General features: G+C 46.3%; 1 protein-coding gene across 1 annotated transcript; it reads right to left on the bottom strand.

Annotated features, from left to right (window-relative positions):
- Positions 1-1,483: 1,483 nt before the first annotated feature.
- Positions 1,484-16,922, bottom strand: UNC119 (unc-119 lipid binding chaperone). The gene is made up of 5 exons (XM_062507107.1): positions 16,796-16,922; positions 7,166-7,279; positions 6,157-6,259; positions 5,240-5,412; positions 1,484-4,268 (listed from the first exon to the last, which is right to left on the bottom strand). Exons 1-5 carry the CDS (start codon positions 16,911-16,913, stop codon positions 4,156-4,158), a joined length of 621 nt encoding a protein of 206 aa, XP_062363091.1. The 5' UTR covers positions 16,914-16,922; the 3' UTR covers positions 1,484-4,155.
- Between the last annotated feature and the right edge of the window lie 278 nt (positions 16,923-17,200).

Below are 17,200 nucleotides of genomic sequence, written 5' to 3'. Positions count from 1 at the left end.
TTACTGACCTGCCCCCCCAAAAAAAAAAAAAAATAACAAGACACAGAGAAAGATTATGAGCAAGAACTAAACACCAGCAGATTGTTTTCAACTCTGGAGAGACTTACTACGTTACAACAAATAAATAAATAAATTCCTCTGAGTCAGGAAGGGTGGATCACTCAGTTATTTCAGAAATGTCACCACGTAACAGAAAATTCAAAGACACAATTTTGGCTTTTGCCACTGAACTAAGAGCCAAGCTTCTAGATTTTCAACCACAGCTGATGTGTTAATTCTAAAAAGAAATGCTTCTCTCCCTGCCACAGAAGTGTGAGTTATTAGAGCATGCAGCTCACCAGCAATGGATTGCTGCTTTTCTTAAAAACCCTGACCACTAAAGGAATCCAAGACTGACAAAGTGAAAAAAAAAAAAAAAAAAAAAAAAGTCAAATTATAATTTCCCCAAAAGAATGTGTTGAGCTGTAATTTCCCTGTCTCTCAGAAAAATTATGTCACTATTAGCACTCAGAGAGACTTAGTTTCTTTTTCCAAGATTAAGTCACTGTGTAAAGCACTCATTTAATCCTGTTTTATGACAGGAAACAGCCAGGCATTATTAGCAGATAATCTTGGTGAGCTCTTGGATGTTTTCTTTCACTTTCAGAGAGTCAGATCCCAAATTGCCAGGCTGGCTTGTTAAAACAGAGCTGTAGTGCTAATTAAAGTCATGTTTAAAATGACATCAAGGAAGAAAACACAAAAATTCTTTTTTCCCAGAGCCAATATTTGGTGATTTTGCAATGAACTTCCAAAGCAAACCCAATAATGATGAATGTTAAAATACAAAATAATAGCTAGTTAAGAAGATTAACGAATTCTTCTGTGAACAAGGCTAATAACACTTCAGTCTCTTCTGGTTTATAATAAGAATCAGCTGCCAGTTTAAGGGGAAAAAAAATGTGGGTTTCACAACTGGGCTGCAAATTCAGCTCCCTCTCAGAAATTATTGTGTGCTGCATGAAGTTTGGTCTTTAACACTAAATTCTGAAGTTGGTTTTTAAGCAAGACAAGAAGTGGCATTAAAACAACAACCCTACGGCCAAAGTTTTTGAAGAAACATTCTTTTAGTTCTTTTTGTTGATGTGCCTCATGTCACCACAGGTGAGGCTGCTGCAGGAGCAGGTGGGAAAGGAACAGAACCTCTCTCCACTCCAAACAGTGATTCCCACGTGTTTGTAAAGATTGTGGATGGGGATGACCTTGAGGAAATGATAACAAAGAGCTCCCAAGTGAGACAGAGAAATAACAGTGATAGCTGCTTCAGTGGGACACAGAAAAAAATAAAAAACAACAACAAAAAAAAACCAAAACAAAAAAAAAAATCTTCATTGCACTTCCCATAGAAAGTCCTGGTGTTTGCCTTGGTTTAGGAATCAGAATTTGTTACTTGTGGCAAACTCTGGGGATTTTAAATAAAATTGTCCCAGTTGAAAAGCTAAAGTTAGAATTGGTTGAAATTGATTTTATTGAAAATGTTCAATCTTTATTTCTGGCTTAAAATACTCCTAATAAGATTAGGCAACAAATTCAGTGTAATAACTCCCATATGATTCCCACTAAATTTTCTGTGAGACTGGAATTATTATATATATAATCTGAATGATAAAAGATTTCAGGAAAGGAGCAGCTGATAATTCATCCTCTTGTGTTTAACCTCAAACCAACTCTAGAAAAACGTCAGAAATTTCATTCACACTCTGCACTCCTGGGAACACTGTGACTTTCTCTTGGTTCTTTCATAAGGGGCACGTCTACCACTCAAATTTCCCTTGATTACAGTAATACTTTTAATGGAAATACTCTTTTTTATAAGTCTTGAAAGGAAGTAGCTTTAAAAAAGGAGCAGAACATGACTGTTTCAGAGGAAACTCTATCAAATCACCCAAGAGTCCACATCAAAGTACAGCTGATCTCATCACAACATATTAAATAGATGACTGGCAATTCTGGGCAAATTCCATTCCTAAAACTCTTTTAAAAATCTTATGTACAGAAGTGACTGTTGTGAACAGCAGGTGAAAAATAACCTCCCCCAAAAAAAAAACCTGGACACAGTGGTAATTATAAACATACACTCTATTTTGTCTTTAAATTAACATTTTTTTTTTCTCCTGCAAATTGAAACAAAACTCAGAAATACGTAAAACTTGCAAAATGTCACTGGATATATAATTTAACAGCCCTGATGCAAAAAAAAAAAAAAAAAAAAAAAAAAAAAAAAAAAAAAACTTGGGAGAGGAAAGAAAACATTTTTGAAACAATTTTCATCTTCAGTAATTATTGTGCTAAAAAATTAATGGTCAGTAGCTCAAAGTACTGCTCTGAGGAAACCCTTTGTATCTCTCAAACTGATCAGTCAGCTGTAGGCTATTTGTATGATTTAACCCACTAGAGACAAAAAATAGTGATAAATACAAGTCTCACTGTGATTAAGAATTACTACAAGATACTACTTGTGCAAAATCAGTGAACTTGGTAACCACACTTTGGTAACGACCAAGCTTAATAAAAACTGTGCTGTAACCTAAAATCACTGTGGTTTTTCTAAAAAAAAAAAAAAAAAAAACAAAAACCTGCCTCCTCTCTCAGCAGTCAAAAAAGCCAAGCCAAATACAAATGGTGACACATTGAAAAGTGACCACAACCCCAACAAGAGCACAAAAACCTCCCTGTCCTTAGGCTACACTTGGAATTGTTTGTAGTCCTGTCTGACGTAGGCTGAGACTACAGAGATGCTCATCACGACTGGAAATGGTATTTTTTATAAAAATTATTACAATTATTACACCTATCTGAGGCTAACATAGAATGTTCCACTTCAACTCACAGAATTAGACATGGAGACATCAAGTATTTATAGAAATATCTACAGACTGCAACTGTCTTTTATTTTTGTTGGGGTTTTTTTGTTGGTTTTTTTTTTTTTTTGTATATCAGTGAACTGACCTTCAGAGTAAGGGTTTCATGACAACAGGTCACCCCACAGTAGTTTATTCCTGGTGTTGCTATTTCTTGGGCTAAATTTGTGTTAAACTTCTTACAGAATCTGAAGAGAGAACTTCTGCTAATTTTTTTTGCTGTGTGTTAAAGTTGTAGATTATTAGATTTAGTTTCACCTGTACTAATATCTGATGAGAAACATTTTTAACAAAGGGGAAACACTGTCTAAACCTCCCTTAAATGCAGATACAAATAGAAAATTGGAAATTTCACACTCCCCAGCTGCCCTAGACAATTAAAACATTGCTTTAACAAGCAGTGCTGAAGTCCTTATCTTGGTATCAAGCAGAGATGGGAAAAAAAATAGACATAGGAAATGTGTGACATGAAAAGGTTGAATGTTTAATAAAGCAAAAATGTTAAATAAAGCTAAAATCCTTCTGCTTTTCCTGATTATTCTGCAAAAAAACCCTGAAATCAATGGAATGTACTTATGGAGCCTCATAGACCCACAATGCCATTTTACCTTCATCTGAAATGTAAAAGGAATGTAAATGTAAAAACATCCCATTTACACAGCTCTGTCACTGAACTACTGCTCTTCATAACAGGTTTTGGTGTCTTCAAGGTTAAACAGAACATTACACAGAAGGATGGGCACTAAAGGATGAAATACTCATGGAGAGAGCCAATCTAAAGATGAAACTTGCCTTGGTGAGATGTTTTGCTCAATATTTTCAACAGGCTGGACAAGTTAAATTGGCCTTTGAAGCATTCAACAAAGAGAAACAACCACCCAAACCTCTGCCTTTCCATCCACTCCCATGGTTTCTCTGATTACATTCTTTGGGAAAGCAAAATCCTAAAAGATACTCGAGGGCAGGAACATAAATTCACATAATCAGGTCCCACAAGGCCATTTTCAAAGCAGACACTTAAAGGACTTAGGGAATTGGTATCCAAAGATGATTTTAGCTTAAAACTTCTGAAGAACTGGGTCTGCTTCAAAGCTCAAAAGAGATGTCATGAAACTCCTACTGTGGCAAAGAGTCCTTGGTCGGTAGATCCTTGTCCAGGTGACATTGCAGGCAGCAGAGCTGGAGGGGTTTGGGATCCCTGATGAATTCCAGAGGGAAGGGGAGGCCAGCACAGCTGGGACCATCCAGCTCACACTCAAGGTCCTCCACTGTATGAATAATCTGCCTTGTTGTGCATCACCAGCTTGTTGTCTACAAAGTAGAAACTGTCCGACTGTGTCTCGTAGGGATGCAGGATCATCTCTCGAACTGCGTCGGGGAAACGGGGTGGGGGGGAGAAAAATAAAACAAACAACAAAAAAAAAACAACAAAATCAATGGTGCTGCTCAGTGCTGGGTTCAAGCACTGCTCAGTGCCAGCCAGGCAGCTGCAAAATCAGGTGAAAAACCAAAACCCAAATGGGAATTGCCCAAACCACTCCTTGTTGGTGTCTTTTAAACAATTCAAGCGTAATCGTGGAATTTTTATGTTGGGAAAGCCCTCTAAGGCCTTAAGATCCAACTTGAATTGGCTAAATCCTTGTGCCACATCCACACTTTCTTTGAACACTTTCAGGGATGAAAAATGTCCATAATCCAAATATATTAAGGCACCATATAAAGGGGAACTCAGAACAAGAACCCATTACATTTTGGGTTGGGGTTCTTTTCGTTTTGTTTTTAAAAACAGTGATAAAACGGCAGACTCAAAGTAAATTTTTTCTGGCCTGACAGCAGGGCCACAGACTGTAATATTAGTGCTGACACACACAATTATGGGTTGTAAAGAGGAAGATCACAGAGATTTAGTGCTTGTGCTATTGTGTCTTGGAAGAGAGGAGAGAAAATAAAAGTTATGCTCATAATAAAACCTCTCAAGCTCACAATATAGCACATCAAGCATTAAAAGAGATCATAACATTTAAGTTATCCATTTATTGGATGTCTTTTTAATCTTATTTTTTGCTTGTTTTATAACACAATTATCTTTTTTTTTTTCTCCCTGATACTGAAGCTTCCCTTTTATGAATTTAAAAAAAAAAAAAAGCAACTGCCTGGCATGTGATGAGATACATCCTACTAGAAAACAAAATCTGTGTTAACACAGATATAAAAGGATGAATTATTCTACCCAACCCACTCTCTAGAGACAGCTTTTAAGAAAGGGTTCCCCCAAACCACCTCAGATGAACATCATGGTGTGACAAGCCAGAAAAGGAAGTTTATAATAAAGAGCTTACTGAGATCCTCTGAGAGCTGGGGGAATTCATAGATGTGCTCACAAGTATTTTTACTGCTGGGGATGCAGAAGCCAAATTCAAAATCAAAACTTTTCAGCAGCTGGTCACGGAAGTAGTGCCTCTCAATCATACGGAAATTATTAATGGGTTTGTCCCCTACTGTGAATTCCACCCTGAAAAAGAAGGGTAAAACTGACATGAGCTTTTATGCTTCAATAAAATCTGCACCATTCCTGAAAAGCAGAAGACAGCTCTGAAAAAAATAAAAAAAAGCCAAAAATAATAGAAAGCAACAGCACTAATCAAATTATTGTTTCCTCTTTTACTTAAAGCATTCTACAGGGACACACCACAGCAACACATAAACACCTTAAAGCTCATCCAATATCACCCCTGCCATGGGTAGGGACACCTTCCAGTATCCCAGATTTCCCCAAGCTCAGTCCAGCCTGGCTTTGGACCCCTCCAGGGATGGAACAGCCACAGTTTCTCTGGGCACCCTGTGCCAGGGCCTCCCCACCCTCGCAGGGAACAATTCCTTCCCAAAATCCCACCTAACCCAAGCAATTCCCTACATTCTATCACTCCAGGTCCTTTCCAAAAGTCCCTCTCCAGCTCTCCCAGAGTCCTTTCAGGCACTGGAAGGTGCTCTAAGGTCTCTCCAGAGCCTTCTATTCTTTGGAGAGCCTTCCCACTTTATTTTGCCTCTTTTAGCATCAATCTCTTCAGCACCAGGTCTACCCCTGACTAAGCCTAAAGCGGCAGAGAAGGCAAGAGATTTGGAGACCCTCACACCAAATGAAAAAGCCCCCTGTTCAATCAACTTCCTGGCAGGATGAAGATGGAAGAGATGGGTTTTTCCCCCAAGATTTCAGCTGTTTTCTGTGCCAGGCCAAGGAGCAGAGGGGGTTACTCACGTGGCTCCCACTTGCCGCAGTCTGAGGAAGGCTGGGGTGAACTGATAGCGCACGAAGCGCCCGGCGTTGGGGTCCACATCCTTCCTGTCATTGTGCTCCCGCTCTGCAAAAGGCCAAAGAAAGCTCTGTCAGAGCTGCCTGAGAACCAGAAACTCGGGGGGTGGGATATTCGTAGTGGTGTTCTTGTGCCACACAAGCCAGGAAACCACTCTGGAGCTGAGCTCACCCTCCTCCAGGTGTCCACCACTGGTCACTCAGAGATGGAACTTTGCAAGGTGGACCTTTGGTTTGAGTAATTTCTTACCTTCTGGATTTCTATTCCTCGTCTACTGCTCCTACCTCACATCAGGACTGCAGAGTGACTCTGAACAAGCCATTTCCCTTAGCGTGCCTGGTTTGCTACCTATAAGCTACAGAAAACTTCCTGTCACCTGCAGGGAGGTGGGGAAGGGTTAAAAGTGCTTGGCCAGGAAAAGAACAGCTGCCCTGTTTTTTTATCACCACTGGCAACAGGCAACACTTGGATGCTTACAAGTAACACCTAAAAAATTAATTAAACAAAAGAAACAAAAAATAAAGGGCAAATGTTCAGTTTGTTTGATTTGCCCCTTGGCAGTTACTCTCTTTTGGAAATAACATTTTCCTGACTCCTCAGTGAGATATGTTAAACTAGCAGCTAAACTATGTGCAGGGGGCACAAACTGATGAACAGCCAAGAAAAAAAAAACACTCAGTGATCTCCTCCTCCTCCTCCTCTGCTCCTGTTTACAACATCCATCTGTCCCTTCCCATCACAGATGGCAACAGGAAGAGCACAGCAGCAGCCAGCTCTGTTCACCCTGTTGGTACAAAGAGATACCTGAAAAACATTACTGCTGCAAGACAGGGCTCCAGCTCTCCTGCAGTGGAGAGACTGTGCTACTTTGGGGAAATAAATGGAGTAAAAGGAGTGGGGAAAGGCAAAAGAACAAATTTGCTCACAGAAACCTTATTTTGTGTGTGCACTCACCTGAAGCTGCTGGCTTGGTGATTTCAAACAAGACTGTGCCAGATTCCATGTCCCGGATTTTGAACCTGGTGAAGTCTATCTTGTAAACATTTTCCTCTGGAGTGCACAAATAATCTGCAGGGGGAAGCAAATTTAAATGAAGGCTGCCCTGAAAAACCAGGAATTTCTGGCTGTACTCTGAAGGCCACAGCAGCAATGAGAGCAGACCAAATACATCTCCACTACTGCCTGTTTTAACTTAGAACTGATGTCTCTGAAGACAGTCTCAGTTCTGGAGGCTCACTCTGCCCTGCTCAGACAGGACAGGGCAAAGAATTCTCTCCCCCAACACATGGAGGTCATCACCTTTTCCCAACCCTGTGCCAGCAACTTCTGCACCCATTTCCTCCCGGGGTACTGAGACTAGTCAGCACCTCCATCAAATCCCAGCCTTTCCAGTGTTAAGAGGCTTTGCCTGTTTTAAAAGCTGCCCTGTGGCAGAATGTGAGGGCTAAGCAGCTTTGGGAGCACTAAGCTGCACTTAACTGGAACAGGAGTGTCCTCCCCTGTGCCACCTCCCTGCTCCAGCCCTCTGCAGACAAAGGGTGGCCTCTTCTCTCCACTGATGCTCACCCCACACCCAGGGCTTGTTTTCCTCAGCACTGAAAATGATGCTGAAGCTTTTCCCTGTGTTAGGAAAACAGGGAGAGGAGCCCTCCCCTGCTTTGAATATCTTTGAGAGAAATTGATGGAATCGGAATTGTTAAGGTTGGAAAAGCCCTCTAAGATCATCCAGTCCAACATTTCACCCTGCACTGCTGTGTTCACCACTTAACCATGCCCGAAGTGCCACATCCACAGGCCTTTTGAACACTTCCAGAGATGAGGATTCCACTACTAAAATCTCCACAATTCTGGCCTTCTGCCTGGATGTGCCCTGAGCCAGCTCCTGTCATAGGAACCATTCTCCTCCCTGGGCAAGGAGAACATGCAGCACAGATTGAAAGCAGCTCCAATAACTTACTTTACTCTGACAAATCTAAAGAAATGCTCTGTGTAGCCAAGTCAAGTCAGCTTTCAAACAACAGCACATTTGATTGATGTAGGAGACTGGTTCTGGAGGTTCCAAGGGAAAAATAATACTTTAACATTTTAATTCGAAGCACTTTCTCAGCTACTAATTCCTGCTGTTAATCTCAGCTAATCACTTGTTTCTGTCTACTTTCCTATTTCTGAAACTCCAACAAATCCATCCACCTGAGGCTTAGTCATTGACTACATCAAAACAAGTTAAAAGTGCTCAGAGCTCAGACCTGCCCATGCCAACCCAACTTCAGCACAGGTCTAAGAAAACCAGGACCACTGTGAGAGACTTCTGAGCTCCTGGGCATGAACACCTGGCACCAGCACTTTCCTAGAAGCCTTTTATTCCTTCCAAATCTCCATAACTTGGAGAACAGCCCAAGTAAATTCAGTGCAAGGAACAGAGGTGTTAAATGTTCTCCCTGGACAGTTTTACTACTCTCCAACAACCCCATATGGTGAATGCTCAAAGGAATGCCAGAGAATTTGTGGATGCCCCATCCTTGGAAGTGCTCAAGGCCAGGCTGGATGGGGCTTGGAGCAACCTGGTCTAGTGGGAGGTGTCCCTGCATGGCAGAAGGGATAGAAGTGGATGATCTTTGAGGTCCCTCTTAAGCCAAAACACTTGGAGTTTCTACAATTCTATAAATGGGAGAGGACAGTGTTCAAAGCATCCCTGGCATTTGGCAGGGATTTTCCCTTCCCTATCAACACAGCACAAGCTAAAACTGACACCAGCACCCGCGCTGTCAGAAAGAACAAGTTATAACCTCGACCTTTTTTTCTACCACAAAAAAACACAAGCCTGTGTTCGGTCAAATATCCCAAGAACTGCACAAAAAAATCTTCTTTTCTATCTTTAACAGCAGCCAAGAAGACAGGACAAGAATTGAAACCCATCCCTTGCCTTAGGCCCTGATGTTTAGCATTCCTCAGGGAGATGTCCTGCAATTACACCACGATTTTCAGCTCTGACACATCAGCCACCCCAATTCCTAACCCGTCCCACAACTTCCCAACTCCAAGCACCAGCATGCAAAAACACAAACTGATGGAAGCAGGCACAGCTTCCCACAGCCCAGCTCCCCCTCCCCGGGCCCATGGCCACTGGCTGTTCCCTGGGAAGGATGTTGGACACAGGCAGCAATCACCCAGGAGCCCAGGACACCTTCCCTGGAGCACGCTGGCAAATCTGAAGCAGCGTTTGTCTGCAAGTTAATTATTAAGTGTTTCTACTCCTGCAGAATTCCTGCCCATCCAGCACCATGGCAACAGCTTTATCCCCCTCCTTGGCAGCAGCGTTGCTGCAGTAACATGTCCATGACTCATCTGGAGCAGAGCAGAGCCAAGCAGAGCCTCCAAAGAGGAGTAAACCCCGGGTAGAATCCCCACCAGGCTCCTGCTCATTGATGTTTGCACCCCTACACTGTTATTTTCCCAATCTTTTTGCCATTCGAATTTTTTTTGTTTTTTGTTTTTTTTTTTGTTTTGCTCAGCATGCCAATATACAACTGGATGCCATCCAGGAAGATCAGCTGCCAGAATACTGCAGTCAAGAAGTGGGTTTTAAACTCCTCCAGCAGTGCCCAGTCTCCTAGACAGGGGAAAAAAAAAAAAAAAAAAAAAAAAAAAAAAAAAAAAAAAAAAACAACCAGGGGAATGTATAATCCCCTCAGTCTGTGTTACATTTGTTTCTGCTATTCCTCTTCAAAATCAATCAAAGTAGCCATGTGCTGGTTATTTTTTTCCCCCACAATAACAGGAGCCTGCGGCTGCACTGGGAGGTCTTTTTGGGAATGGGCTGCTTGCAATTGGCAGATCCTTCTGCTTAGCTGAGCACTGTCAGATTTGCTAATCTCATCCCATACACACTTATTTTTAAATTACTGTAGGGCCCAGTTGCCCACACTTCCGTGACTCACTTAAATGTATCATCTGCTTCCCTTATCCTAATTCACCATCGCCAGGATTCAGGGAAGGGAGGCAGCAGCCGTGGTTATTTCAGCTGGGAATGAGGCAGATCGAACCTCCATGGAGGGAATTGTTACAGAGAATGGTGGGTTGGTCTCTCAGGATAGATTTTTCTTGTTTCTTCCACTTCCCCTGAAGCAGGTTGTGCTGTTTGCCTGTTAAGAACTGAACCATCAAGGTGTGGTCCTGAGCCTTCAGTACTCACCTGATTTAGGGATGAAGGCATGGACACAGCAGCACTGTCATGGAAACCCCATCAGACTGGTTCTTATCCTAAAGTACCCACATTTAGTAGTGCAAAAAAAAAAAAGGTCACAAAAGAGGAGTACCTCCTACCCTTTCCTAGAGCTCAGGGAATTGTCATATCCCAGACCTCCAACCCCAAACCCTTCCTGAAAACAATTCACCTGGTATTAGCACCACTTCTCACTCACACATCACCATTCCTGATGGTGCCTCTCCAGCTTCTTTCCCATAACCTCAGGACCATGCCCAAAGACCTGCAACTCCCCACTTTTAGAGACAATTTCTATCTTAAGACCTATCACGGTTGCAAAAAGTTTGGATCACAACCAACACCACTGTGATGGTCTGAGGAAGCAGCAAAGGAGATTGGTTCCTGAATCTGGCTCAATTAATTCCTTCACAAATCCTCCAATGCCCTTTGTAGGAAAAAGCTATTCCAAAGTGACCCCAAACAGTTCTGTGGTCTCTAGCTTTGCTCTCAGAATCAGCAGGTGCTCTTTCCCCTGGTACAGTTCTGAGGTGATACCTCCACTGCCCAATACAGTGAAGAGATAGTTTTTACCCAGGAAACCTTCCTGCCCTCCCAAACCCAACCAAGATTACAAAATAAACCAGCAGAACAGCCTGGACAATGCCAGCAGGCACTGCCTGTGAACACTGGCACATCCTGAACCCTGGTGCATAATTCCAGGTGTGTATTTTAGTAGCTGGTGTTAGAGGGGAGCACAAAAGGTGAGGGATAACACAGTGCTAAATAACACAGGAAAACAAACAAAGGCTGCTTTTTTTTTTTTTTTTTTCTCCTCTGGACCTCTCCCTGTCATTTGAGACCAGGTTTGCTCCTCATCACAGAGAACTAAAACTTGATCTTAGATTTCCAAATTTCCCTTGCAACCACCTCACCAGGCACACCTTATCACAAGTTCATGGGCAATAGGGTTCACCCTCTTCGTTCTGCTCCTTTCCCCGTCTCTGCAGTCAGGAGGAAGCACATGTCCCCTCTCACAGACACCATGGATATTTCTGTGCTCATCAAGTCTAATCTCACATGGGGCAGCTCCTATTTTAAGACCTTAAGAGCCCACTGAGGAAAGCAGAGTGCACCCATGGTAAGAAAGAACTGAAAATCTGGTCCTGGAAATGGGTGTAAAGCAGGAGGATGTTGTACAAGAGACTGAGACAACAGCAGTGACTTGTAACAGGAATTTCTCTCCCGACACAGACAACAACAATTTAGGGAATGGGTGAGAAGGCTCCTGTAGTTATGCATGCCTATTTCTTAACATGCATTAACCAACAAGGTCAGGAGCTATTCTGAAGCCAACTCCCAAGACATAAGCCAGGTATAAAGCCAAGACAAATGCAGAGGAATTGCCAGGATCTGGAGATTAGGAGATTATCAGATTGAAGAGTCTCAGGAGGAAGCAAAAATAGCCCAGACCCTGCAAAGAGGCCAAGTGGTGACGCAGGACACGGAGCAGGACCTGGGGGGAAGGCAGGGCAGGCTTCAGGTGCTATTGATACACCTGCCCAGACAACCTGGGTTCAGTTAAAGAAAAAAATAAACCATTTCCCTGCCCTCTGCCTGAAACAGGATCTAAACCTGTAAAACAGATCCCTCCAGCCCAAACCATGGGGTTTGGAGAACCAGGGGCCAAGGGGGCTTGCACAGGGAGGGGAAACAGCTGCCCTCTGACCTAGCCCTGGATTAGGCTGCTGCAGTGTCCCAGAAGGAAAATCCTGCACCAGAAGAATCCCACAGGGGTTTTTCCACAGCAGCACATTTACTGTCAAGGAAGCAGAGGGATTTAGGCCAGGAGGTTCCAGGCTGAGGCACTTCCCAAGGTCCCCAGAGCCCCTCAGTTGCCAAGTCCTACTGCACAGCTCACCAGGCTCTGATTTTTGTGGCAGCCTGCTCATCTCTTTTTTTATTTTTTTTCCAGCTGGAGCTTTCCACACTTCACCCTCTCACAATTAATCTGATCACAGCCCTGCAGCCTGTGGATGGAGCTGCTCTTCCCCCATTTCCAAGGCACCCAAACACTTTCTCCTGCCCCCTTTTCATGCTGATTGCATTCAAAGTCTGAAACCACATACACAACATCAACTAAACCAGCTATTTTTGGGCTGAGCCAAAGCCAAGCTCTGCCCAGACCCTCAGGCTGACTCTCTCAGCTTGCCTCTTACCTTCTCCATTTCCACCAGGGATGGCCCAAACCCACAACCCTGGGAGAAGGAGGAATCCCACACCACAGGCACACCATGTGTGCTGCCCCTGGGAATCCTAACAGCTCATATTGTACTGTGAGACTTTGGGAAACACGGAGCCCTGGAAAAGCTCACAGCCTGTGTGGGATGCTGAGAGAAGGGTCATGAGGAGAGCAGCTTGGCACAGCTCTGGGATATGGCTCTGCAACAAGAAATCAGCACATCAAAACACAGCCACACATCACAGCCCTGGACAAGGCAGAACAGGGATTTGTTAACCTCGCAGACACCCACAGCTCCTCAGAACTCCTAATAAAATACATTCTCCCCATTAATTGGGGAGGAAAGTCATGGTCCAGGAGTGCTTTGAAGATGGATTCATGCACATCTGCCTCACATTCCTTTTAGTGCCTCCCTCCCTCCTTGCCTATCCAAACCCCACAGATTTAGAAATGGATTTGAACATGGATCCTGGACTTGAACTGCTGAGGCAGAGGGAAAGGAAATGGTTTATTTGGTTTTTTTTCTTTAATTGACTGCAGGAAACTGGTATGAAAGTCCCCCAAGAAAGATCTGGCCTGCCTAACCCACTGAGACAGCCTTGTGCCAAGCTGGCCTTTAGCTAAAGCTGCCTAGAGAAGTCTCAGAGAAATCCCAAGTGACAGTTTGAGGAAGAGATTACTTTCAGAAATTATTACATGTGTGTTCCTTATTTTTAGGGTTTGTTTTGAAACTGTTTCCAAGCATGTAATCAATGATTTATCCCCTTGGTTTGCTAAAATAAAATCAGCATTAGAATAAAACTTTAAAAGGAAGATTTGATCTGGTGTTACAGGCAAAGTGTGCAGGTGATAAGAAGGGCAGCCTCAGAGGCTGGAGCTTGTCTTTTGTTACACATCTGACTCCTCTGATCTTCTGGCTGCCTCAGTAATTAATTGCAATTTGAACTGAGCTCTGCCCCACTCCTTTGCCAATCTTAAATTAATCACGTCATGAGCTTTTTCCGCTTTTCCCAACCACAGTTGTGTGAGCGAGTGACAAATCTTGCTAATTGCAAAGGAAATGGTTCTCTCGCCTTTACACCTGATCCAGCTGGAGCAGCGCCAGAACCAGCCTGGCCAGAAGGCTCAGACACCCCAGGGCAGCATCCCAGATACCCCAGGGCAGCATCCCAGATCCATCAGGCTGGACCCCAGCGTGCCCAGAAACGTTGCGGGCCCGGAGCTGCCGGGGAATTTAACATTGGAAGGATGCAGAATATGCAGGGCAGTTCATACAACTCCCCAGTTAAGCTTATTAGAAGTACATTAGCAGCAGAGCCCAGCTGGCTCCTGTGGCTGCCCACAGAACCACATCCTGCCTCGCCACCCTCCCAGCCCAGCCACCTCACATTCGGTCAGCTGCACCCACTGGGAGGGCAAAGTCCAGCTGTTCTGCCTGATGGAAAGATTATTAGGGAGGAATTCTTCCCTGTCAGGCTGCTGAGGTACTGGCACGGGCTGGGCAGAGAAGCTGTGGCTGCCCCATCCCTGGAAGTGTTCAAGGAAAGGTTGGATGAGGCTTGGAGCAAGCTCATCTAGAGGCAGCTGGAACAAGGTGGTTTTTAAGGTCCCCAACAACCCAAACCATCCCGTGCTACAGCCAGAATTCCACCTCTCCCTGCACATGGAAGGCTGCTCAAAAACACATAGCCTGCTGCTGGTGTGAGCATTCCTAAAACACACCTTCCTGCTGGGTTTTGGTTGATGAAGCAACCCTAAAACATGGTTAGCCCTCCCCAGGTCCCAGGCAGGACACAGTTTAATGCAGCCTCTCAAGAGCATGAGCTGCCGTGCTACTGGCCCATGAGTTTGGATAAAGATGGATTATCCTCTCTCTGGAACAACAAAGGGCATCCAGGGCACCAGGACATTTCTGTCGGTGCACCAACTCCTCCTTCAAACTGTCAAAGACAGAATTGCTGCAACAGGGTGTGGTGTCTGCCCTGACACTCAGCATTAAAAGCTTGGGGCAGCTGTAAACTTCTCTCCCACAGCCTGATCCTTCCTCCTCCCCTACCCGAAGCAGAAGAATGGAACAGTTTCACATTGCTATTTTTTGCCATCTGTTTTTAAGGGTGTAGAAATGAGCAAAGGCCACAAAATGCCCCAAATAATCATTAGGTGTTAAAGACCTGAAAAATATTCTTTGCTTTCTGTTAAATAGACCAGGACAAAAAACTGAGCTTGAGAAGGGGAGTTGCAAAGTGTTCCTGGGTGGTAAGATACAATATGCTCAGCATGGATGTACTGTTTACCTGTATGCCCAAACTCACAGAGAGTTTCAGGCATGGAGAGAATTTCCTGGCTGCCCCACACCCAGCAGGACAGGAAGCACTTCCCATGGTAAGCCCGGGACACCATCACAGTGCCTGGCTCTGTTTAGCATGACCCACCTGCACCTTGGTACCAGCAAGTCTCATAGCAAGAGAGGAACACATTTTCATGCATTTCACATCCTCCCTGCGTTCCAGAGCACTCTGACCCAGGCACAGACAACAACCAGCTCTGCTCCAAGCCTGGCTCAGCAGCTTAGCCTTCCCTGCTCCCTGGGAAGGCAGGAGCTTACCAAAAGCGTGCACCATCCATCCCCACTGACAGCAGGGAGGTGACAGCAAGGCCGTGGGATGGCCCTGTCCCCTGCAGACAGCCCTGGTGAGGGCAGGGACACAGAGGCTGCCATGAAGTGAGCAGTGCTTCACACGGCCATGGCTTGGATTCACCACCCAACTGAGGATGCTGGCAGGATGCTTCAGTGCCCGCTGCGTGGCTCTTCCTGCTACAGGCAGGGGATTTCTGGCCAATGAATCACTCATCTGCACCAGCAGAGCAGCTCAGCTTGCAGAAGGGGACCCAAGCAACAGCAGCCCCGCTCAGAGGAGCCTCTGTAAGCCCTTCCTGAGGGTTGACACGAGTCCCTGCCAGGCTGTCCTCCTCCCATCCTGCTCACACAGCAGCCCCGAGGGGCTGCCCACACGCACCAGCACCCGCAGCCACATCCTTCCTGCCCAAGTTTCTGCACAGACAGCCCCAGCTGTGACACACAGCTGGCTTGGAGGTCACAGCACAAAGCACTGCAAGGCACAGGGAGCACAGCCAGACCCCAGGCCAGCCCCTCCACCCTGACAGCCCAGAGAGACAACCCAAAAGTCGTAGGATGTGGAAAAAGGACTTTTTGGGACACCAGGATAGATTGTCCCTGGGGCATCACTGAGGCCAGGCTGGCCTGAGGCACGCACATTGCCATGGAGTGGTTTGGGTTTGAAGGGACCTTAAAGAACATCTGGTTCCAACCCCCTGCCAGGGCAGGGACACCTTCCACTAGCCCAGGTTGCTCCAAGCCCCATCCAACCTCATCTTGAACACTTCCAAGGATAGAGCAGCCACAGCTTCTCCATGCCAGGGCCCCACCACTCTCCCAGGGAGGAATTTCTCCCTAATATCTAATCTAAACCCACTCCCTATCAGTGTGAAGCCATTCCCCCCTGTCCTGGCCTTTCTCCAGTCCCGTGTGGTGCTGTCCCGAGCTCTTCTGCCAAGCACAACAGCCCCTCCAGCCTCACACTCCCACCCACCACCTCCAAGATACCCTCAAGAGCACGGGTGAGGGTATCCCACTGGATATTCCACTGGAGAGGGGGAAACTGGGATGGCTGCTACGAAGGCCCCCCCTCGCCCCCCCCACCGTGCTGTGGCCAGGGATCCAGCCCATCCCATTGCCGTGGGCACAGGGTGGGAAGCTCCACTTGGACACAGGGAATGGGTGATGGATGGGGAGAGCAGCGAGGAGCATCCCAACACCAGAGTCGGGGGGGCTGCATCCCCAGCTCCGGCCATTCCCCGGTTCCTCCCCAGCCCCAGGAGTGCCACATCCCGGTGCGGACTGTCCCCTGCCGTGCTGCATCCCCACTTCTCATCCCCCGGGAAGGAAGAACCGGTTCTCCTTTTCCCTCTGGGTTAGCCCCCTTGAAAGGTGGAACGGCTCCTTTTTCCCCAGGGTCTAGACCCGTCGGAGAAGAGGACCAGCTATCCTTTTTCTCCCCCGGGAAAAGCCCCACGGGGACACGTTCCCCATCCTCCCCCCCGCGCCATCCCCGGTACCCACCGCTGGTGACCCGCTGCAGCCCCAGCACGTCGTCGGGCCCGATGAGCGCCTTTCGGCCCAGCTCCTCCTCGGTTCTGGCCGCCGCCGCCCCGGCCCCACCGCTCTTCTTCACCTTCATGGCCCCGCCGCCGCCGTCACCGCCGGTGTGAGCGGCCCCGGCCCCGCTGCGCGCCGCCGCCGCACCGGGAGGGGCATCGCCATCACCGCCCCCGGTCCGCCCCCGAGCGCCCAGCACCGCCCGGCTCCGCGGGAGGGGGCAGGAGGAACGAGGGGGCGGGAGGAACGACAACGCTCCCCCCGCTGCTCCCTGGGGTTCAGGGAAAAGCTTTTCTGCTGGAGGAGACTGGGGTCCCCCGCTCCTGCGAACCCCCTCTGCCAGGAGCGCGGGTGAGGTGGGGACAGACC

Source organism: Cinclus cinclus, chromosome 22 (assembly GCF_963662255.1).
Source record: "Cinclus cinclus chromosome 22, bCinCin1.1, whole genome shotgun sequence".
Taxonomy (NCBI): Eukaryota; Metazoa; Chordata; class Aves; order Passeriformes; family Cinclidae; genus Cinclus; species Cinclus cinclus.
This window is presented reverse-complemented; position numbering and strand designations above follow the sequence as displayed.

Excerpts from the sequence above, each read along its gene's own strand:
- UNC119 (XM_062507107.1), bottom strand. The coding sequence starts at position 16,913 with ATGAAGGTGAAGAAGAGCGGTGGGGCCGGGGCGGCGGCGGCCAGAACC. Across the intron at positions 6,260-7,165 it reads CACCAAGCCAGCAGCTTCAG|AGCGGGAGCACAATGACAGG; the intron begins GTGAGTGCACAC and ends GGCCTTTTGCAG. Across the intron at positions 4,269-5,239 it reads CCAGCTCTCAGAGGATCTCA|TTCGAGAGATGATCCTGCAT; the intron begins GTAAGCTCTTTA and ends TCCCCGACGCAG.